At 37.5% G+C, this 25,627-nt stretch overlaps 1 protein-coding gene across 4 annotated transcripts in view; it reads right to left on the bottom strand.

Annotated features, from left to right (window-relative positions):
* LOC127428167 (band 4.1-like protein 1) overlaps positions 1-25,627 on the bottom strand; it is a 151,950-nt gene that overhangs the window by 59,721 nt on the left and 66,602 nt on the right. For all 4 annotated transcript variants that reach the window (XM_051676312.1, XM_051676314.1, XM_051676315.1 and 1 more), the window contains exons 2-4: positions 22,777-22,898; positions 21,755-21,916; positions 771-875 (exon numbers count right to left, since the gene is read on the bottom strand). In XM_051676312.1, coding sequence (XP_051532272.1) covers positions 771-875; positions 21,755-21,916; positions 22,777-22,878 — 369 coding nt within the window. In that variant the 5' untranslated portion in view covers positions 22,879-22,898. The remainder of the gene's footprint in view (positions 1-770; positions 876-21,754; positions 21,917-22,776; positions 22,899-25,627) is intronic.

Below are 25,627 nucleotides of genomic sequence, written 5' to 3'. Positions count from 1 at the left end.
AGCTGGAAAATTTAGCAGGGATGGTGTTAAAAAAAAAAAAAAAAAAAAAAAACTTAATTCATAATGAGTCGCAATAAATAATAGATGACAATATAGTCTACTTTAAGATCCTTTGGTAGACATGCCACAATAGAAATGTGTGATTCATTCTTGACTGAGTTATGACTCAAGATTTTGATTAAATAATATTTTCTAGAAACTCTCATTGAGAATAGAGGGGAAAACACATTAAATAAACAATAAACAAGAAAAATCAACCCAACTTGATTCTAAAAAAGATTTTAACTCAATGACACATATAATTCGATTTGCATTTCCTGAAGCAATTACCATTAAGCATTACCAATGCTTACAAGGCAAGGTGTTCTAAGTGGTTATTAGGTGGTATGTTGTATATCAATGCAGTACTGCATTTCAGACAATCAGATTTCCAGTGAAAAGTATGTTTCATAATACATACAAAAATAGCTAAAAAAAAAATAAATAAACTTGGCTGTGTACTTTAGTGAAGACTGTATAAAACTGTTTTGCTCATGTCAGTAACTCAAACCCAGCATACCTGACAGCACTATTGGAAGCAGCCCAGAAAAGCAAGTCCTAGGCAATGGCATAATTACTAAAATTGCCTCTCTCTCCACAACAATTACTTTGCCACCTGCGGGTCTCAAACTGAACATGGGAACAAAAGCATTGTTTCACTATGCACAGAACTATTCAGAATATGTTATATTCTGGCAGGAGGCCAGTTGCCTTTAAAATGGCTCTCTGACCTTTTGGCTGTCAGAATCACTGAAGGTCAAACCAAAGTAGTCCTTCTCCAACAGGTTTAGATGTTCACACACCAGATCCAGGAGAAGCTGCCCTTTACACTGTTTCTGCAAAACACAAATGGTTAATGGGTAAAACATAAAGACAAATCAGGCAGTAAGGATGCAATGCAAACAATAACCAGTGCTGGTTCATTTCAGGGGTATGAGCATGGTTTGCAAGCAAACTGAGACCTTAAGGAATGTGGTTAATTTAAATATCTTGCATTGCAAACACAAAGCCACCAAGTTTACTTCATTATCACATTTGCTTAATTCCAAATTACAGTTTACCTTACAGAGGGAAATGAATCAAGCAACTACACATAAGAGATGTAGATCATATTAAAAATCCCAAACTATACAGACAGACTCTCTTAAAATGTAAAATTTTTGGTGAAAATAAATACTTGGAACTTTAACCACCTGACTACCTCGCAATAATGTGCCGTAGAAAAGAAATTACAAAAGAAATATATTATTATTTTATAATAACACAATTTTCTTGTTTACTCATTTAGAATTGTATGTACTAATAATAATATTATTATTTTACCAGTCAAATTTACAATGTCCAATGCCCAATTTACATTTATTCATTAGGCAGGAACATCAATTGTATGACACCCCCAAGTATCTAATAGACTGTACTGTAGATCATGGAACACATGGACTCAAGTGGTATAAAAATGGCATCAACATCACTATGTGTCACACTATTCCCACTGTGTCGCTGAGTGATGATGACCAACTGCAGCATGTACCAGCCAGACTTCATTTCAGTCTACTAAGATGGACTTTACAGAGGATGAACTGATGACTCAAGGGTATCAAACTCAAAGACATGGGATTCTTCATGTCTGAAGCATGGGCTCAGAATGGAGCTCACCAAAATTACCTGCCATAAGCTTCAAGACAGACTGCGATGCTCCTCACTGAATGATACTTATATCAACTTGGTCAAAGGAGGGACAACACTCTCTGAAACTACATAGAAAATTTATTAACTACTAACAAAAGCCTTCATCAGCCAAAATCAAAGGACAATGCATCTACGTGTAATTCCTCAGTTAATTTGGGATGACTTCAAGGACATTAACACTAAAACTTATAGTTCATACAAAATAATTTTATTTAATCAATGACCCACAACCCTTACTTAGTTTTCTAATTATAATCACCAATAGTTCCAAACATAAATAACTAATATTGGCATTATATTCATACATTTTCTGTTACAGCATAATTTCATGTACAGCTGCTTTGAAACAATGCCTATTGTGAAAAGCGCTATACAAATAAATTTGACTTGACTTGAATATGATGAAAGACACACACACACAAACACAAACACACACACACACATACACACATACACTAACTTGTTTTTATTTCATTGTGGGGATCTCCATAGACTTCTATGCATTTTATGGATTTTAAACAGATCTAACGATAATTTCTATTCCCTAATCCTAACTCTACCCCTAAACCTAACCCTCACAGAAACCTTTTTGCCTATTTACATTTTTTAAAAAAAAACATCGTTTAGTATGTTTAATAAGCCATTTACCTCATGGGGACCGCTGGCTGGGCCCCACAAGGTAAGTGATCTCAGCTTTTACTATCCATGTGAGTTCATTTGGTCCCCACAATGTAGTATAAACGTACACACACACACACACGTTGGTGCGGCTATCCTTATGAGGACTCTCCATAGACATACTGATTTTTAAACTGTATAAACTATAGATTCTATCCCCTAACCGTATCCCTAAACTTAACCCTCACAAAAAACTTTCTGCATTTTTACATTTTCAAAAAAACATTGTTTAGTATGTTTTTTTTTTTTTTAAGCGATTTGAATTATGGGGGCACTAGAAATGTCCTCATAAAACACATTTATAGCATAATACCCTTGTAAACTCGTAAACCACCCAAACCTGCTCACACACACATACACAGACACAAATAAAACAGTTAAATGTATTATTAGTATTAACTGGGATAAACAGATCATCTGCCAAGTATTAGTCTAACTGTAGGCTGTTAGTGGTTGCCAAGCAATGTAGCAACTTGCCGCATAAATATATAATATGTGGTCAAAAGTGTGATTTTATCAGCATTTTACAAGGGCATTGAAAGTAGCTCAACAATTCAGATTTCAGAATCAAAACATCTATCCATCAAAGAGTAATTCTGAACAAAAAAAATCCAATATCATCACATTTTTGTTGTGTTTACTTGTTGGTTAACATAAAACCACACTATTCAGGCAAAGGTCAACTACTGTATATGATGAAGATTTTACCCGAAAAGTTAAACTGTTCTCAGGACAAGGTTGTTTTTCATGAATGTCACGTATGGCCAAGTTTTTTACTACACTTTTATTAGGGCAAGTTGTCACATGTGTTTTAATTGTTATACATTACAATATAGTGTTTATATCAAGATGGCGCTGCGGATGGTAGCTTCGGTATGGAGTTCTCCAGTTCTTTTGTTGTTTTTGTTTGTTTGTACTGTGTTTAGTAATTTTTTTTTTTCCAATCAGTTTTACTAGGAACGAACTGCTGAACATTCGGCAGCACATACCAGACAATCTTCTCCCAGTTTTGGACTATTCTTATGCTTTGCTGGACATTTTAGTCAGAGGCGCAGCTGTGTTGTTCAAGTGTGCGCTACGAGACGCAAGCAAGGGAAGAGAGCCAGCGTGCTGGTCAAGCTCAGTCAGCACGTTTTCAAACAGCACTGCCAAGTATTCATCTAGCAAATCTCCTCTCTCTTCCTAACAAAACAGACAAACTACATCTCCTCACTCATACAAACAAGGACTTTTCAAACTCCGCTGCCTTGTGCTTCACAGAAACCTGGCTGAGTGAAGACATTCCGGAGAATGCATTACATCTGCCGGGCTTTCAGCTGTTCAGAGTGGATCGTACTGTTAACGAGGAAAACGAGAAGCGGTGGTACATGCTTTTACATCAATGAAAGCTGGAGTACAGATGTAACAACATTAAAGAAGATGTGCTGTCCAAATCTGGAAGTGCTCTTTATCAACTGTAAGACATTCTATTCACCATGGGATTTTCCTAGTTTATTCTGGTGAGTGTTTATATTCCTCCACACACGTGCATGAATGCAGCGTTGCAACAGCTGGCTGATCGGGTCACAGACACGGAACAACAATACCCGGACTCAATTATTATTATTCTGAGAGATTTTAATAAAGCTAACCTCACCCGTGAACTGCCAAAATACAGACAGCACATTACATGCCCCACCAGAGACAAAAATATACTGGATCATTGCTACACAACAATAAAGGATGCATATCGCTCTGTCCCTTGAGCAGCTTTGGGACTCTCTGATCACTGTCTGGTTCATCTTCTTCCAACCTACAGGCAGAAACTAAAATCAGCTAAACATAGTAAAGACTGTAAAGAGATGGACCAATGAAACAGAGCTGGAACTACAAGCCTGCTTTGACTGCACTGATTAGAGTGTATATGAGGCTGCAGACACCAATCTGGATGAGCTCACATATACTGTGACATCATATATCAGTTTCTGTAAGGACATCTGCATTCCTACTAGGTCTTATTTAACATAAAACAATGACAAACCATGGTTTACAGCAAAACTCAGGCAGCTTGATCAGGCAAAAGAGGATGCTTACAGAAGTGGGTATAAAATTTTGTACAATCAGGCCAGGAACACACTGAATAAGGAAATCAGAGTGGCTAAAAGAAGCTACTCTGATAAGCTGAAAAACAAGTTTCCAGCTAACGACCCTGCATCAGTGTGGAGTGGCCTAAAATAATTTACTAACTTCAAGACACCATCCCCCAACACTTTAAGGAACCAACAACTGGCTGAAGACTTGAATGTGTTTTACTGTAGATTTGAAAGGCCCAGTCTCACTCCTCACACCCGCTCTGACCTACACAAACACCAACACCTCCTGCAACCCCCCTCCTCCCCCTTCTTATACTCAACCTGCACTTAAGATCTGTGAAGATGAGATGTGCTGTGTCTTCTGGAAACAAAAGACAAGGAAAGCGCAGGGACCAGACTGTGTTTCACACACTTGTCTAAAATCCTGTGCTAACCAGCTGGCCCCCATCTTCACGCTGATCTTCAATAGATCACTGGAGCAGGGGGGCCTGGGTAGCTCAGTGAGTATTGACGTTGACTACCACCCCTGGAGTTGCGAGTTTGAATCCAGGGTGTGCTGAGTGACTCCAGCCAGGTCTCCTAAGCAACCAAATTGGCCCGGTTGCTAGGGAGGGTAGAGTCACATGAGGTAACATCCTTGTGGTCATGATTAGTGGTTCTCATTCTCAATGGGGCGTGTGGTAAGTTGTGCGTGGATCACGGCAGGTAGCATGAGCCTCCACATGCGGAGTCTCTGCGGTGTCATGCACAACGAGCCACGTGATAAGATGCAACTGAGACTTGTCCTCCGCCACCATGAGGACCTACTAAGTAGTGGAAATTGGGCAATCCAAATGGGGAGAAAAGGGGATAAAAAAGAAATAAAATAAATTGATCACTGGAGCAGTGTGAAGTTCCATGCTGCTCCAAACGCTTCATCATCATTCCTGTCCCAAAGAAATCAAAAATCACAGGACTTAATGACTACAGACCCGTCGCTCTGACGTCTGTGGTCATTAAATCATTTGAGAGACTGGTGTTGGCCCATCTGAAGGACATCACTGGACCCTTTCGAGATCCCCTGCAATTTGCTTATCAAGCAAACAGGTCTGTGGATGATGCAGTCAAAATGGGATTGCATCATATACTGCAACATCTGGACAGACCAGGGACATATGCAAGGATCCTTTTTGTTGACTCTGACTTTGAGTTTGGCTTTCAACACCATCATCCCAGCTATTCTCCAGACTAAATTACACCAACTCTCTGTTCCCATGTCTATCTGTCAGTGGATCACCAGCTTTCTGACGGCAGGCAGCAGCTAGTGAGACAGGGGAAATTCACTTCCAGCACATGTACAATCAGCACTGGTACCCCCCAGGGATGTGTGCTCTCCCCACTACTCTTCTCCCTGTATACCAATGACTGCATCACCAAGGACACCTCTGTCAAGCTCCTGAAGTTTGCAGATGACACTACTGTCATGGGCCTTATACAAGATGATGATGAGTCTGTATACAGAAGGGAGGTTGGCTCACTGGTGCATTCAAAACAACCTGGAGCTGAACACGCTCAAAACAGAGGAGGAACACCCCAACATTGACCCCGCTCACCATTCTAAACAGCAATGTGGCAGCAGTGGAGTCATTCAGGTTCCTGGGCACTACCATCTCACAGGACCTGAAGTGGGAGACCCATATTGACTCCATTGTGAAAAAGGCCCAGCAGATGTTGTACTCCCTTCACCAGCTGAGGAAGTTCAACCTGCCACAGGCGCTGCTGATACAGTTCTACTCAGCAGTCACTGAGTCTGTCCTCTGCACTTCAGTAACTGTCTAGTTTAGTGCAGCTACGAAATCAGACATCAGAAGACTACAAAGGACAGTTCGAACTGCTGAGAGGATTACTGGTTGCCTCCTGCCCTCCCTTTAAGAACTGTACACTTCCAGAGTGAGGAAAAGGGCTAGAAAAATCACTCTGGACCCCACTCACCCAGCCCACTACCTTTTTGAACTGCTGCCTTTTGGACGATGCTACAGAGCATTGAGCACCAGAACCGTCCGACACAAGAACAGTTTTTTCTCTCAGGCTATCCATCTCATGAACAGTTAAAACTGCCCCATTGAGCAATAATTATGTGCAATACAGAGCAATATTTATCCAACGTACCATACCTCTTCTGCCATACATTCCCTTGCATCTGTATATAACAGATTTGAATTTGTATATTGTACATACATATATTTATATATACACTGGTGGCCAAAAGTTTAGAATAATGTACAGATTTTGCTGTTTCAGAAAGAAATTGGTACTTTAATTCACCAAAGTGTCATACAACTGATCACAATGTATAGTCAGGACATTACTGATGTAAAAAACAGCACCATCACTATTTGAAAAAAGTCATTTTTGATCAAATCTAGACAGGCCCCATTTCCAACAGCCATCACTCTTTACATTTCTAGTACATTTGGTACTAGAAAATCACCTGCCATTATATCAAACACAGTTGAAAGCTATTTGGTTCATTTAATGAAGCTTAACATTGTCTTTGTGTTTGTTTTTGAGTTGCCACAGTATGCAATAGACTGGCACATCTTAAGGTCAATATTAGGTCAAAAAAAGCAAAAAAGAAAGAGCTTGCTCTAGAAACTCGTCAGTCAATCATTGTTTTGAGGAATGAAGGCTATACAATGCTTGAAATTGCCAAAAAATTGAGGATTTCATACAAAGGTGTACACTACAGTCTTCAAAGACAAAGGACAACTGGCTCTAACAAGGATAGAAAGAGATGTGGAAGGCCAGATGTACAACTAAACAAGAGGATAAGTACATCAGAGTCTCTAGTTTGAGAAATAGATGCCTCACATGTCGTCAGCTGACAGCTTCATTAAATTCTACCCGCTCAACAACAGTTTCATGTACAACAGTAAAGAGAAGACTCAGGGGTGCAGGCCTTATGGGAAGAATTGCAAAGAAAAAGCCACTTTTGAAACAGAAAAACAAAAAGAAAAGGTTAGAGTGGGCAAAGAAACACAGACATTGGACAACAAATAATTGGAAAAGAGTGTTATGGATCTTAACCCCATTGAGCTTTTGTGGAATCAGCTAGACTGTAAGGTGCGTGAGATGTGCCCGACAAGATGGCAAGTGCTACAGGAAGTGTGGGGTGAAATGTCACCTGAGTATCTGGACAAACTGACCAGGAAAGAATGCCAACGATCTGCAAAGCTGTCATTGCTGCACATGGAGGATTTTTTGATGGTAAGACTATTATTTTAAATTGTAATAGTAATTTTTCACATTATTAATGTCCTGACTATACACTGTGATCAGTTGAATGCCACCAATTTCTTTCCATAAGAGCAAAATCTGTACATTATTCCAAACTTTTGGCCACCAGTGTGTGTGTGTGTGTGTGTGTGTGTGTGTGTGTATATATATATTTCTTATTGTGTATTTCTATAAATACTTATATTTTCTATTCACTTTTATTTTTCTTCAAATTTTTTATTATTATCTCAAACTTGTTACAATATTGTTTGTGCAATGAAAGCTTCTGTCACCAAGATAATTCCTTGTGTGTGTAAGCAATAAAGCTACTTCTGATTCTGATATTTGTTGGTGAAAACACTGACAACTTACCCCATATAGTGTGACAACATTCCTCGCTTTTGGAGCATACTGTCATAAAAGGTCAACATGAAACATTCACATATGTAAAAAGTGTCAACTAGTCGGGGTCTTCCCTATAATGTCTATTCTAACATTCTTATATAATCTCTGAGAAATAAATATATTCTTCCTTATAGAATGACCGAAAGTCTGAGCTCCTTCAGCAGCAGCTCGTACAGACCCCCGTGGGAAAGAGCGATCACAGAGCATGGACTGTCACTCCACTGTGTCTCTAACAGCCACAGCTGCTGCTGATGTTACTGCCACTTCTTTCCAGGCAACCGTTTCCCTAGCAACGGCAAGGCAGCTGTTGCCACAGCAACAGATGGAGTGTGCTCCCTCTTGGATGCTTGTGATTTGAGGGCATTGTTTGGTGATGTTCTCCTCCTTTTGCCTCATTAGGACTGAGGAGATGAGAGCTTTGTTGTAAATGCAAATATTTAGTGTATCATAATCAGTGCTGGGTAAGTTAGTAATTAAAGTAATTAATTCCTAACTACTAATTACATCTTCTACAGTGTAATTAGATTACTGTACTAATTACTCTGTCTGAAAAGTAATTGCATTACGTATTACTAATTATTTTCTAAAACTCATATCAACCTCGACCAGATGAACAGTTTCATGTCTATCCTTGTATTGTTCTATTAATTCTTTCAAATAAATAATAATAATATATATATATATATATATATATATATATATATATATATATATATATATATATATATATATATTCTTGAACTGAACAAAGAATTTAAAAGGGCAGCTTAAATTAGAAAACTTATATTTTAACATTACACTTTAAATTTCAATTTTAAGTTCACTCTTGTTTTATATTGAGTTGTTCTATAGTCTGTACAGTATTTAATGTATTTAATCAGATGTAACTGTGATAAAGTCATTTAATTACAGTAATATATAACTTTGTAATGCATTACACCCAACACTGATCATAATGGGCCACACTAGAGCACAGTTCTCTTGTATTACAAGCACATACTGTAGCTGAAAGGTTACTAGCTTCAACATCAGATACTTGGAGTGTCATACGATTGTAACGATTCAGAAAAGATCAAACAGCATAAAGCATGGCTTCCAGCAGAGATGTGTGCCATTCAAAATTAAATTGTGAATGCTATTTCAGTTTGAATTCAATTACTGAATTTGAATCGAATATGAATAGAGGTAGCAAACAGGATTCAAAATTAAATCTGAATTTACGGAAGTAGAATTAAAATGGAATAAAATTCTAAGACATTGATGTAACTGCTGTAAGTGTAGTTTTAATAATACACTTTATTTTACTGTATGACTTACCCATACACTTGTTATAGTACAGATAATATATGTTCTATTTCCAGAAACCTTACAATATTAATATTGAATGTTTATATTATATATATATATATATATATATATCACACCGATCAGCCACAACTTTAAAACCACCTGCCTAATATTGTGTAGGTCCCCCTCGTGCTGTTAACAGCGCCAACCCGCATCTCAGAATAGCATTCTGAGATGATATGCTTCTCACCACAATTGTACAGAGCGGTTATCTGAGTTACCGTAGACTTTGTCAGTTCTAACCAGTCTCGCCATTCTCTGTTGTCCTCTCTCATCAACAAGGCATTTCCATCTGCAGAACTGCCACTCAATGGATGTTTTTTTGTTTTTGGCACCATTCAGAGTAAATTCTAGAAACAGTTGTGCGTGAAAATCACAGTAGATCAGCAGTTACAGAAATACTCAAACCAGCCCATCTGGCACCAGCATGCAAATATCTAATCAGCCAATCATGTGGCAGCAGTGTAGTGCAAAAAATCAAGCAGATACGGGTCAGGAGCTTCAGTTAATGTTCACATCAACCAAATGTTCTCATGTGATCTCAGTGATTTGGACCATGGCATGATTGCTGGTGCCAGATGGGCTGGTTTGAGTATTTCTATATATAAATATATTAAATACATTTCATTTTACAAACCATGGTAGAAGAACACTTAATTTCCCAGAATGCTGTAATTTACCCCAACATTTTAAAAATGGACAATATACTGTATAATATATTCATAAGTATCCTACATAATCAATAGTATACTCCTGGGAAAAATAAATAAATAAATAATTAAAAAATGGGCCAAGCCCAAAATGGCAAAACATTAAGCTTTTAATGGTCTCTACAACAAATCAGGAAATTAGCAAGAATAAAACAAATGCATTCCTGGTGCACTGCTGTGCCACCATTTACTTATTAACTTTTGCTGCAGTGAACTGTTTGGGAGAAAGCTGGAAACAGGGAAATTCACTTATATAGTCTTCTTGTATGCAAAGGTAAAATCATGATAATGATTAAAATATGTCTGGATGTACGAAATTTCCAAAAATATCTTCTGGGATGTTTTTTTTTTTTTTTTTAACCTTTTTGCCACACCTGATGCAGCCCATCAAAGGCCTGATAACAAGCTCATAAATGAAACCAGGAGGGGTAGAGCAGGGAGAGATCTATAATATGTGGTGGTGTGAGTCCCAAGGTAAAAGGAGTGAGAAAATCTGCTCCCAAAAAAAACAAAATATCATGCAGGGTTTGCTTTCAGAAACGGCATAGCTGGTCTGCGTCAGGCCAACTGTAGCTATTTTGAAGTTTACAAGATCCTATTTCTCTATCATCTATTAAGAGAATAGGTCAGTGCTTTGAAACAACAGGTGATGTTGACAGAAATAAAGGATCCGAAAGGCCTTAAGACTCTTTATGCAGGGATGACCACCTGCTGAAATGTACAGTTCTCGAAGAAAGGAAAAAAAAAAAGCCTGCAAAAACTGTAAGCAGAATTCAAGACCTCAGAAATCAAGACTCTTTCGAGAAGAACAATAACCAGAAGGTTATCTAATGCAGGTTTTGTGTCCAGAAGATGAGTTAAAAAGCCATTGCTGTCTCAGAAAAACATCAAAGACAAAATTACGTTTTTGGCAGAATATGGAAAGTTTGATTCAGGGTGGTTCAGCAGAGTTGAGTGATGAGAGTTGTGGACAGAGTCAAGATTTGAACCCTATAGAGAATATTTGATCTCACATTAAACTAACCGGGAAATGTTTTTCAACGACTCATCAACTACTTGAAGCCATCAACATTGAGTGGAACAACATTGACTCTTCTTTCTGTAAAAAGTTGTCCGCAAGTTTACCCACAAGGCTTAAACATTTAAAGAAATCAAAGGGAAAAACTATCCCATCCATACTAAGTTACTTTATCTATTTGTTAAATTCTTGCTAATTTTCTGATCAATGATTTGTGGTTAAGACCATAAAAAGCTATATTTTATTTTGACATTTTGGGCGTGGCCCATTTTTCTTTTCTTTTTTTTTTTCTTCTTTTTTTTTTTTTTTGCCCAGGAGTGTAAATTTAATAAACAATCAATATAATCTATATGTTCAAATTTTGATGTCAATATTTATTTTAATTAATGTTCTGAAAACAATGTGGTGGGTGTTTTGCGATGCTGTATGGCGAAATTAAAAGTTCTTTTGATTGCTGTGTTAACTGTTTTAACAATAATGAACTAAATATTATTGTTCAAATCAGAGAATATGTATAATTTTTCAAAATGAAAAATGTACTGTATTTATTTGTTTTCTCATAAAACTTGTGTTTGACTAATAAAATGCTAATACTTTACAATAAGGTTCCATTCCTTAACATTAGTTAATGCATTAGGTATCATGAACAAACCATTAACAATATCCAGTATTTTTACAGAATTTGTTAATTTTAGTTAATGTTAGTTCATAAATATACAACTGTTCCTTGTTTGCTCGTTAGTTCATTGTGCATTAACTAATGTTAACAAATAACAATTTTGATTTTAAAAATGTTTTATTATATGTTGAAATTAGCATTAACCAAGATTAATAAATGTTTATAAAGTACTCAAATCAAATCAAATCACTTTTATTGTCACACAACCATATACACAAGTGCAATAGTGTGTGAAATTCTTGGGTGCAGTTCCGAGCAACATAGTAGTCGTGACAGTGATGAGACATATACCAATTTACAATAAACATCAGATTTACAACACAATTTAAAATCTAATATACACATAACTACACACAATACAATATACAAATAATAACATACAATGTACAATATACAATACACACAATATAGAATACACATTATACAATAACAAATAGTATATATAGTATATATAAAATGTACAGTAGGTTGTATTGTACTGTACTGACATTCAGGCTGTCGGTTGATAGTAAGTTGCCAGTGCGTTGTTAAGACAGAATATAATTTATGACAGTCCGGTGTGAGATATAAGAGTAATAAAGTGCAGTGCTGATGTATTTTGATCATGGGAGATCAAGAGTTCAAAAGTCTGATTGCTTGGGGGAAGAAGCTGTCATGAAGTCGGCTGGTGCGGGTCCTGATGCTGCGATACCGCCTGCCTGATGGTAGCAGTGAGAACAGCCCATGGCTTGGGTGGCTGGAGTCTCTGATGATCCTCCGAGCTTTCTTCACACCCTGCCTGGTATATATGTCCTGGAGGGAGGGAATCTCACCTCCGATGATGTGTCTGGCAGTTCGCACCACCCTTTGCAGGGCTTTGCGGTTGTGGGCGGTGATATTGCCGTACCAGGCGGAGATGCAGCCAGTCAGGATGCTCTCTACAGTGCAGGTGCAGAACCGTGTGAGGATGTGGCAGTTAATTCCAAACTTCCTCAGCCGTCTCAGGAAAAAGAGGCGCTGATGAGCCTTCTTCACAATGGCTTCAGTGTGGATGGACCATGTGAGTTCCTCAGTGATGTGGACACCCAGGAACTTGAAGCTGCTGACTCTCTCCACTGGTGCTCCATTGATGGTGATGGGACTGTGTTCTCTATCTCCTGAAGTCCACCACAAGCTCCTTTGTCTTACTGATGTTGAGAGAGAGGTTGTGCTCCTGACACCAGTGTGTCAGAGTGTGCACCTCCTCTCTGTAGGCTGTTTCATCATTGTCAGTGATCAGACCTACCACCATCGTATCATCAGCAAACTTAATGATGGCATTGGAGCTGTGTGTTACCACACAGTCATGTGTGTACAGGGAATACAGGAGCGGGCTGAGAACACAGCCCTGCGGGGCTCCAGTGTTGAGGGTCAGTGATGAGGAGATGTTGCTGCCTATTCTAACCACCTGGCATCTGCTTGACAGGAAGTCCAGGATCCAGCTACACAGCGAGCTGTTTAAGCCCAGAGCCCAGAGTTTCTCATCAAGCTTGGAGGGCACTATGGTGTTGAATGCTGAGCTGTAGTATACAAACAACATTCTCACATAAGTGTTCTTTTTTTCCAGGTGGGAGAGAGCAGTGTGTAGTGTAGATGCAATGGCATCATCAGTGGAGCGGTTGTTGCGGTAAGCAAACTGCAATGGGTCTAGTGATGGAGGCAGCACAGAGCATGTAATCTCTGATTAGTCTCTCGAAGCATTTGCTGATGATGGGGGTCAGAGCAACAGGACGCCAGTCATTTAAGCAAGTGATTTTGGATTGCTTTGGTACAGGCACAATGGTCGACGTTTTAAAGCATGAGGGGACTACAGACAAAGAGAGGGAAAGTCCATTGTGTCAAGGTTGAGACCAGAGATCCAAGTGTGGAGGCAAAGTTAACAGAATTTATTAATAATAATACACAGCTGAGCTGACGAAGCGTGTGGGAACCCGGCACCGACTGCTGTGTGGAGATGGAGAGTGTGTTCGTAGGCTTGTGTGCGTTGTGGTAGTATGGAGCGCATATCTGCGAGGATTCCTCTGATGGAAAGTGTGTTCGTTGGCGTGAGTGCGTCGTGGTAGTGTAGTGGGATAACCGATGAGGAATACTCAGGTGAAGAGTCAAGTTGAGCAAAGAAACCAACAGGAAGGTAACCACAATCTGGGCACTACAGCGAAAACTGGCAAACAATAGAGAAAACACATAACAGGACCGACTAGGGCAGAGAGAGAGCGGTGAGTAACTACACACACAACAACAATCTAGCAATGAACACAAAACAGAGTGGGGTAAATATAGGCAGGAAACAAACAAGGGGCAGGTGCCGACAGCCAGCTGAAAGTTTGCATGAACAGCATTCCCATGGAAACAATCAAGGTTCCGGTGGAAACGCTGATTTCGCGTGCCAGCGGCACCTGAAACAAATGGAGAGAACATAAACACAATAGAACAAACCGGCAAACTCACCAAGACCGTGACACATTGTTAGTTCATGTTAACTAATGTTGTTAATTAATGTTAACAAATGAAACCTTATTGTAAAGTGTAACCAATAAAATGTATTTGTTGTGTGACAGTATTGACTTTTTTTATTGAATTCACTAAATTCCTCTTCCTTACATTCCAATTCAACATCCTGTGGAGTGTAACTAATTCAATTTCAATTTCAATTCATGAATTGAAAGGGAGCAAATTCTTAAATTCAGATTTTTTTCAAAACCCTGCTGAAAAGCACAAACTCAATTAACTCAGAGGTAAATGTGTGCTTCAGAATGTGAAAACATTAAAATCTCACTGAATGTCACCACTGTGTTTACTCATATCGTTAATTACTACTCTGCTTAGGCAAAAGAAAAACTTTTAAAGGAGTTTTTTTTCCTATGAAAAAGAGCTAATTAACCATTGTACTCGTCTCAGGCAATAGCTGACACAAAGCACTACCTTTCCATTTAAAATGCTTGTATTACCAACACAATTGCCAAAGTCAAGCACAGTTTACATCTACCCCTATTATTAAAAGCAAAAGGAGGTCATGGCCCATAAAAACTGAAGGGATGGTTGACTGTAATATACACTGAACAAAATTATAAACGCAACACTTTTGTTTTTGCCCCCATTTTTCATGAGCTGAACTCAAAGATCTAAGACTTTTTCTATCTACACAAAAGGCCTATTTCTCTCAAATATTGTTCACAAATCTGTCTAAATCTGTGTTAGTGAGCACTTCTCCTTTGCCGAGATACTCCATCCACCTCACAGGTGTGGCATATCAACATGCTGATTAGACAGCATGATTATTGCACAGGTGTGCCTTAGGCTGGCCACAATAAAAGGCCACTCTAAAATGTGCAGTTTTACTGTATTGGGGGGGGGGTCCGAAAATCAGTCAGTATCTGGTGTGACCACCATTTGCCTCACGCAGTGCAACACATCTCCTTCGCATAGAGTTGATCAGGTTGTTGATTGTGGCCTGTGGAATGTTGGTCCACTCCTCTTCAATGGCTGTGCGAAGTTGCTGGATATTGGCAGGAACTGGAACACGCTGTCGTATACGCCGATCCAGAGCATCCCAAATATGCTCAATGGGTGACATGTCCGGTGAGTATGCTGGCCATGCAAGAACTGGGATGTTTTCAGCTTCCAGGAATTGTGTACAGATCCTTGCAACATGGGGCCGTGCATTATCATGCTGCAACATGAGGTGATGGTCGTGGATGAATGGCACAACAATGGGCCTCAGGATCTCATCACGGTATCTCTGTGCATTCAAAATGCCATAAATAGAATGCACCTGTGTTCATTGTCCATAACATACGCCTGCCCATACCATAACCCCACCGCCACCATGGGCCACACGATCCACAACGCTGACATCAGCAAACCGCTCTCCCACATGACGCCATACACGCTGTCTGCCATCTGCCCTGTACAGTGAAAACCGGGATTCATCCGTGAAGAGAACACCTCTCCAAAGTGCCAGACGCCATCAAATGTGAGCATTTGCCCACTCAAGTCGGTTATGACGACGAACTGCAGTCAGGTCGAGACCCCGATGAGGATGACGAGCATGCAGATGAGCTTCCCTGAGACGGTTTCTGACAGTTTGTGCAGAAATTCTTTGGTTATGCAAACCGATTGTTGCAGCAGCTGTCCGGGTGGCTGGTCTCAGACGATCTTGGAGGTGAAGATGCTGGATGTGGAGGTCCTGGGCTGGTGTGGTTACACGTGGTCTGCGGTCGTGAGGCCGGTTGGATGTACTGCCAAATTCTCTGAAACGCCTTTGGAGATGGCTTATGGTAGAGAAATGAACATTTAATTCACGGGAAACAGCTCTGGTGGACATTCCTGCAGTCAGCATGCCAATTGCACGCTCCCTCAAAACTTGCGACATCTGTGGCATTGTGCTGTGTGATAAAACTGCACATTTTAGAGTGGCCTTTTATTGTGGCCAGCCTAAGGCACACCTGTGCAATAATCATGCTGTCTAATCAGCATGCTGATATGCCACACCTGTGAGGTGGATGGAGTATCTCGGCAAAGGAGAAGTGCTCACTAACACAGATTTAGACAGATTTGTGAACAATATTTGAGAGAAATAGGCCTTTTGTGTAGACAGAAAAAGTCTTAGATCTTTGAGTTCAGCTCATGAAAAATGGGGGCAAAAACAAAAGTGTTGCGTTTATAATTTTGTTCAGTGTAATACAAGACCTGCCGCCATAAAAAATGTTAATGCAGCAAATTTAAGCTGTTAGAAATACAGTTTGAGCCAGAATTAATTAAACGATACATTTTACTACTTTCAGTTATAATTATTGGCGATATAAAAAAATAAATTACAAAAATCTCAATATTTTTCAGCCTTTTGACAATAATTGATATAGATGTCGATATTTTTTTTATTTTCTCTTAAATGCCTTAAAATTATTTTTGTTTTTGTTTTTAAATCAGAGGAAGCATAATGTTTTAACAAAGAGACAGTGTAGCCAATTATATACAGTAAAAATCTAATTCAAAATAGTCAAGGAATGTTTTCCACACCGTTTTTTTAATGAAATGCTTTTTAAATGAAGCAATATCAATGACATTTTGAATCAATTAAATTATCTACCAATGCCATTTTTGCTTCTGAAGTTTAAAACAGAAACATTATTCTTAACACTCTTATACTAGTGAGTCACGAGACAAAGGATCGCAAAACTAGTCTAATGATGCTGTCTTTATTTGATGCCACCCTAAAAAGCCCCTTAAAATCATTGTATTAATCGCTGCAAAATCATTGCTAAGGTATTGTGAATATTCAATATAAAGCCTTGCCCTTATGAATGCGACCTAACTGATTTGAGTACACAAGTAAAACAAGTTCTTTTGCATTTCAGGAAACTTAAAGTGCATTAATATCATCAAAATATTTACAATTCTTTAAATCACCAGCAAAATGATCACAAATATATTGTGACTACAGTCTTGACTAGGTTGCCTACCCCTAGTTGTAATACATGAACAAATATGGAAGATGCAAAATTAGAGCTTTTTCACATTTAATGTCTATTGTTACGTTCCAGTACGTTATGTTTTGTGAATGTTTAGTGCATGTATCTTAAGCCTGTCTGCTTTGTATTCTGCTCTCCTAGGATGAGTACCGGCACCTGATGTTAATCAACGCGCCTGAGCGTCTGTGTCTTCTGATTGGCGCCTGTGGCCATGTGCTCTGATATAAAAGCTGATCAGTTTGGAGTAACGGCAGAGACATTTTCCCTGCAGTCTCTCTGGCCGAGTCCCTTTCTCCTGTCCCAGATGTTGGATAATTTCTCCTTGTGTTCATGTACCATGTGAGGTATTGTAGTTGTGTGTAATGTTATCGCAAGGGAGTTTTGTTGCACTAATTGTAACTGGACATTCATTGTTATTCCTGAGTGCAGGGCGAGTTGTATTATCTTGTGTTTCTTTCTTTATTTAGTGAGTTAATTTTAAGGAAGCTGTAGGGAGGTGGGCGCCAATTATTTTATATATCTTTTTCTCCTGTTTATGGTTAGAGACGGAGTAAGGTTTAGTATTGTCTTTTGTTTTCGCCTTTTGTATATAGATTATTTAGTTGACTAACATGGGTAGACTTTTGTTTGTCATTTTGGCATTGCCCCCTCCTGAAGTTAATTTTATTGCTTCCATGTAAAATTTTAAGTTTCTTTAAGTCTTTGTTCTCTTCTGTTCCCACAATAAAACTTTATTGTTGATTTGATAAATTGTGTTTGTAAAATAGTGCTGGGAGGGGAAAACAAAGGCTCTGTAACGTAATTCGTTTAAATTTAGTTTCTTTAACTAATTTTTATAACTGTTCCACCTCCTCTACCCTAGACAGGGGAGGTCGTAACAGAATTGTGGGCTTGTCCTAACAAGAGGGATCTTATTTTAGGAGATCAGGAGAATTAGGATTAACAACCATATTTCCAATGTGTGGGCAAACTGGCACAAATACTGTGACGCAAATTCGCTTTTAAGGGGTTCAAAAGACCCACATAAGCTCTCCTACACACACACACACACACACACACATTCATAGTCTTTTACAAAAACCAATCCTGCTGTTCTATTTTCCCCTTGATAGAACATGGCTTGCAATATGCAGTAAAAATAGATTTTCAAATGTCTGCCACACTTTACGGCAGGGTATTTTCTGGACAGGGGAGTGTGCCTCTGTGACCTTGCAGAGGTCTCTGTTTTGGTATCTCTGGGTATTAACAAGGTTGAGATAACCTGAGATTAGGCTGTTTAGCATCAGTATACTGATTCAGTGTCACCTGATTTTTATAGGCTTATATTTGAAAAGATATTGTTCCCTTAGTCATCATTTAATCAACCTTCCATTGTTCCAAACCTGTGTGAATTTCTTCAAGGAACACAAAAGGACATGTTAGGCAGAGTGACAGCATAAGTCACTGCTCACTTTAATTGTATTATGTTTCATTATATTGTAGTGAATTGTGACTAACATTTTGCCTCATATAAATATATATATATTTGTTCCTTGTGGTGTACAGTAGCTAACCACTTCAAATTAAGCTTGATTGAAGCTGAACTTTTTGTGACTACGGAAGCTACAGTTTTAAAGTATAACATGTACCATGTTTTTGCATCTATTCACCGGTGTTACAGAAGAACAATGAACATATTTCCCTGTTGGCGGTGACAGGCCACTGAAGCTGTTATATCTAAAATGAAAGAGTACGAAAGAGTGAGCAACATCACTGTTTTCTGTAAGGGTGGCATAAAAGCCCAATACACTAGAGCTATAATGGCTACTCCTGAGAAAAGTAGTCTCACTATTTTCAGTGTTCAAAATATCAGATGCATTTTTGTAACATTTATCTCCCAAACATATGCTTGATGTGAGCACTCATTGAACTGTCCTGTCACTTTAAAGTGGCCTTTTAAAACCCTTTTATGTATGAACAACTTTGGAGAATCCTTTCAGATTTACAGAATTTGATTTTGTAATCAGTAAATGAGTGAAAAAATAAAATTTGTTACACCAAAATTTAAACAGTGTTTCACTTTTATTGCATACTTATGCTGTGATAATAATTAAATTCAGTTACACAAAGTGTGCATATAACTACTTTTATTAGTCCCATTTGCATTTAATTTCTAAACACATTTACGTTTAAAAAGGGACAAAGTTTATATTTCTATCTATCATTTTCTAGGGATAGGTGGATCAATCTTGAAATACTAACACTTCCAATATTGATATCTCATAATATCTCATGATTTTATATTTATAATTGTTAATGGCAATGGCTTTTAAAAGTAATGGTCAATGGCTATTTTATCCTTAGAAATCATAAAAATGTTAATTTAATAGAGGTAGTGGATATTGATTTCGGTGATCTTGACCTTAAAAGTACTTTATCAGATCAAAGAGAAAATTCATCAGATCAAAAAGAAAATAAGCAGCATCAACCATCACTATCATTAACTGAATAATAAGAGTCCTGCTATGGTATTGTGTTGAAGTATTGTATCTCTAGTGGTTCCCTCACAAAGGTTCCAAGAGTTTCAATTTTGATCAGTGTTCTGACGATTAGTAAAGATCTGTACGTCTCTAAGGGTGTATATACGTAAAGTGATTTATATTATATACTACAGATACACTGACATTTATACATTACTGTAGCTCAGTCCCAAATGATGCACTATACACTATGCACTTACAATATACCCTATACACTCAGCCATGCAGTGTATGGATTTTCAAAGAGGAGTAACGTCCCAAATGGAACACTTAAATGTTTCTTTACTACATGGAAGCACCGTTTAACAGCTGTTGGAAGTGACATTTCAAATGCATGCGATGTGTTGCTGCAAGCTTTAGCGTGTTAGCCAAACTCAGTTCAACACTTATATCTCAAATAATAAACATATTCACACAGCGCTGGGTGATGATAAAGCGTTCAACTCACACCTGTAAGGTGCCATCTTCACAGAAGATTCACTAGTTGCAACATTCTCCATTTTTTACAATTGTTTTCACACCAGCAATGCAGCCAGGTAACTCCTCCCCTTACGCTGTGTACCTCAAGCCATGAGAGCTGAGTGCATGAAGGGTCAAACATTCCACACTCCATTTTGATGGTTGAAGAAGTGCATCATCCGGGTCATACTACACTTCTTTTTGTTGCCTTTTTCAGTGTTAACGTATTACTTGCACTTCTTACACTACAAAAAGACATAGAATAGAATAGAATTGTGCGGTTGGGATGCACCTTGTGTCTGTCCAAACATGTAAAAATGTTCATGTACACTTTACATATGAATACCTACTGGTATTTAAAATATTTAACTATGTATTTTGGCTAAGAAGTTGCAGATACATCCTGAAACATCTGTTAGTGAGGAAATGTGCTTCATTGTTCTGTATATATGGTAAATGAATACATGAGTAAATATATCAGCCTTTTGACAATATTCAATATGTATTTATAAACCGTATTTTCAATCACTTTAAATTAGAGATCCCATCATTTTAAGCAAACAGCCACTGAACATTTTGGCTCCCATTCACTTGCATTGTATGGACCTACATAGCTGAGTTTTTCTTCTAAAAATCTTTTTTGTGTTCAGCAGATGAAAGAAAGTCATACACATCTGGGATGGCATGAGTGTGATTAAATGATGAGAGAATTTTATTTTTATTTTTTTTGGGCTGAACTAACCCTTTAAATTCGGTAAATATCAAGTTAAAAATAATCAAGGCAAGTTTTCCATAATTTGTCACTAAATTCACACAAAATATATTTTAGCATTTCATTTATATACACCAATATAACAAGGAATAGTACACAGAAATATTTACCTATGTATATTTTTATACATCTACATACCTCCAACATTTTTGAGTGATGACACACACAAATTGTTGAATTAGAATTATGAACAGTTGAGATTGACAGTTTAAACTGATGCACGGAAATAAATCCAACTCTCCAACTCTAACAACATTTTTGCTACAGTGATCCTGTTAAAAGATCTCAGTTTTAAACTCCCATACTCGCCACCAAACAAATAAGGACCATGTAAATTAGTCTGAGTTTTTAGGAAAAACTTAATTTGCATAAAAATTATATTGTTGTATACGATTACATTATAAAATTCTATGCAAGAACTAGAAGGTATATCATGACAATATGTCATGCCAGGATAACTATGGTCCTTTTAAAAATAAAAGACAGTGTCCTCCACAGCCAATAGACACACAAAGATAATGGATTTGATCTGAAAAAGTTGATTTGAAGAGACAGATTTTGTGCCTTAGTGTTTCACATGCGGCATTGTCATGCGTTCATGACTAAAAGATTTCTTCTCTTACCTCAATGTTAAATTCATAATCAGAGCTGTCCAGAAGAGTCACTTTAAAGGGAACCGTCTTAGAGCGTTTGGAGGCTTTCTGATGAGATTTAGGGCTCTTGCCAGGTGTAATTTTTTCTGAAGTGTCTTCTGCATCTCTGTGGTCATCTTGAGACTTGTTTTCCTGTCAACAGTAATAGGATGATACTTAATTAAATTATTCATTATTAACAGAAAATATTACAACTGTTATCAAAGGTTTTAGAACAAAACACCTGTTTTGATTGAAGTGGTGTAGCCATCAAGTAAAAAGTAATTACATAATTTATTTCTTGCATACATTTCATTGTACATATGTTTTTCAGGGTAAAACTTTTATACAATTTGTATCGATTTTTTTTTTTTTTTTTTGGATCATGGATATTATAAAGTTTGACATTTGACAACCTGAAATAATCTTATCATGTCATAAAATGGACAAGTTATCTGCAATTATTAAAGTAATTTACACAAATCAGTATGTCAAAGGTCATAAAGAAATAAAGGGTTCCTCTCTGTGATTTAATTTCTTGATTTATAAATATATTTTGATATATATATATATATATATATATATATATATATATATATATAGGTTTTTTTGTTGTTGTTGTTTTTTCTGTGACAACAAAATAACTTACTGCATGTTGGATTTACCACAGAATTTTTTGTTTTTCCGATTCATAGTGATTTCAGCCTTTTAATGACATGTTTACATCCCTGGACAGTTACACCAAGTAGACATCTTTAAACTTAGACTTTAAAACCCATAAACTTTTTTTTTTTTTTTTTTTTTTTAAATCAAAATTCATTTTAATTCAGAGACTGAAAACATGTCCATCATAGAAGTGTTGTATTCAATTCGCCTGTATGAGTTGTATTTTTTAAGTAGGCCTATTTTTCAAAAAATTAAATACATCTAGACAAAACCAGTGTCATGTCATTGACCCAGAAACACAAAAGCAGGATAGCTGACCATGTGAAGCAAGAGTATGTGTTTCCCACCTGTTTGGTCATTTTGCCATCTGAGGCTGACTCTGGCATGCTGACTGCAGACTCCTTGTGTTGGGGTGGCACCTCCGCATCAGGCCCCGTCTCTGTTCTCATAGTAACCTCTCTTTTTCTTACTGGAGAAAAAAAAATAAATAAAAAAAAATATCTATATCTATATCTATATCTATCTATATCTATCTATATATATATATATATATATATATATATATATATATATATATCTTTTTTTTATTTATTTTTTTTATTATATAGTTTCAATAATAATTATATAGTTGGCAAAGTGAACACAATTGGTGGAGTCAAAAAAAAAAAAAGTACAAACGAGGAAACAGAATGGTATAATCAGGAGTTTAGAGTGCTCCTCTAGGTGAACATCATGACTGGTTTTTCTCTCCAAATTATGAAACTATGACTAATACAATTCAACTACAGTACCTTGCAGTACCAAATCACTTTGTAGGATTGGGTGGTATGAAGGCAGATACCAATCAACAGTAAAAATGTGTCAACCAGTAGTAATTTTGCTATACCATTTATACCATGGTAAATATACTTACATTGATATATTATCAATGTGCAGGATTGTTTTATGTTATTCACATGTGAGAATGATGAAGAAACAAGAGAAATGCAAAAATACAGAGTGGGATGTCTCCGAAAAAAGGCAAGACAACTGCAAAACTGGCATTAAGGGTTGCAAAGCAAAGTTTATTTGAGCTCTGTTGCAAATTGTTGCATTAATATACAGTATATAATGTGCGGTTACATGTGTGTCATCTTCTTTACAACAGCTTTGAAAGTGGTTCATCCAATTAGATTTTAAATTATCCATTGTATAATGTTTTACTTTGCTGAGAAGACTACTCAATAAACATGTGAAATCCTGCCCTACTTTATTACAGTTGATGCAGAAAGAAATATAAAATGGGTTCTGCATAATTCATATTCAAGTACAAATTAATGTGGCATCCAGATTAAAGTAAATGTCATGCCCTTCGTACACTGAATTGCAAGCACTCTCTTTAAACAAAACAGTGGCTGACATAGAGAAACCTTCTCCAATTATACCAAATAAAGGTCATACTTATATAGTCATGCCTGGAGGCCTCCACAGATATCTTCAGTTTAAGACCTTCTCTCCTTGGGGGGACATCAGTCATTTTCATTGAACGCCATGGCCTAATCTAATAACATCCCTCTCACTGCCCTCTCCAAACAAATCACATCAACTTAATGTCCCACAAACCAGCATGTGGAGAGCACACGGGGAAAAAGGAACATGACCACTTAAGCTGCCACAGCATAAACCAGCTTTCCAGACAGTGAACTTACAGAGGGCTCATCTAGTATAATGTAGTCTTGCATAGCCAGACTTTGATGGCATAACATCATGTCCACTTTGCAGCCTATTCAGGAAGAGACATTTGACAGACAAGAAATGTAACCAACCATAGATCATTTTGTTTTTACATGCTGTTTAGGAGCAGGTAAATCTGAAATCCACCATACTACAATAATAGACCACCATAAAAAATAAAATAAAAAATCATTTAAGTGATATCCATGATCAATTATACAGAAAATATAGAAACAATAGCAAAATATGTGTGTAGATATGGATCCGTTTCTAAATGACAAGCAACAAATGCTGACTATTTTACAGACACAACTCAGAAAGCAAAGCAAAATATAAAATTTTGTTTGTAGGTGTCTAGTTTACTTGCAATTAAGTTCCTCAAACAAAGCACTGAGTATCTTTGAACGATTTGATACCACTAACCTGACAAACATTGTTAAATCCTGAGATTATTTCAGCCTGGTCTTGCTAAATGAAATTGAGTGCCTTATAACATGTTAGGCTGCATTTTCCCAGTGAAAAGTCCAGTGGGGGCGCCAAAAGAGGGTGAAATGTTGTCATAATCAGACAAGGTTTTTAAGGTGAATATTAGATGGAGGTTTTAATGAGTAAAACGTACCTCCCTAACCTAAAACTTCAACCTAAACCTAACCAATTGTGAATTAAAATCAAATGAGAGGTAGACACAAAACAGACATCCGTACCCTTAACCAACGCCTAAACCCAACAGATTTTCTGAAGCAACCACGTCATATCATGTCGCTTCTACGACACTCTCGTTTCACGTGTCAGATTGCATGCTTGACTGGTCTCTAACCATGTACTTCAGAGTCCAAAGACCAAGATTCTCTGAGTTGAGCTACCGTGGAAGCTAGTCATATTGGAATAAGTGTGTAAATGTAGGTGAGTCTGTAATACATGTGTTAAAACGTATGGATTTTAAATGATGCATTATTATAGTAAAAGTTTTTTGATATATGAATATATTTGTGTGTAATATGGCAAAAAATAAGTGTTTATACATTTATAATCAGCCATTCTAGTACAATTTGTGTGAAAGTTAATAGAATGAACAGTTGTTGTAATGCTTCTAGTGTTAATTTCACCAGGAAACTGCAAAAAAACTTAGAATTTGGCATGTAAAAATCAACTGGCAAAAATTTAGGTTCATTCTATGAGACAAGGTTAGATCATTTCTTCCTCAAAAGCACCCAGGGTGAATTTCACTGAAAATGAACTGGGCCTGGTAAAAGCGCAGGATATTTGCACACCCCAGTTTATCGCCCAATTCTCTTAGGAGAATTAAGGACAACGGCGCAAACATGCCCACAAAATCGCTGCTTAACACAATGTACCCTGTGCAATTCCAATCTTGTGGGCCAATTATTAGCACTATATGGTGGAGAATGCAGCAAACCACTTTGATCTGACACACTCTGCCAGGACTGTCCAGAATCACCCCACTACTGTGATCCAGTCAAATGA

The sequence above is a fragment of the Myxocyprinus asiaticus genome, chromosome 37 (assembly GCF_019703515.2).
Source record: "Myxocyprinus asiaticus isolate MX2 ecotype Aquarium Trade chromosome 37, UBuf_Myxa_2, whole genome shotgun sequence".
NCBI lineage: Eukaryota > Metazoa > Chordata > Actinopteri > Cypriniformes > Catostomidae > Myxocyprinus > Myxocyprinus asiaticus.
This window is presented reverse-complemented; position numbering and strand designations above follow the sequence as displayed.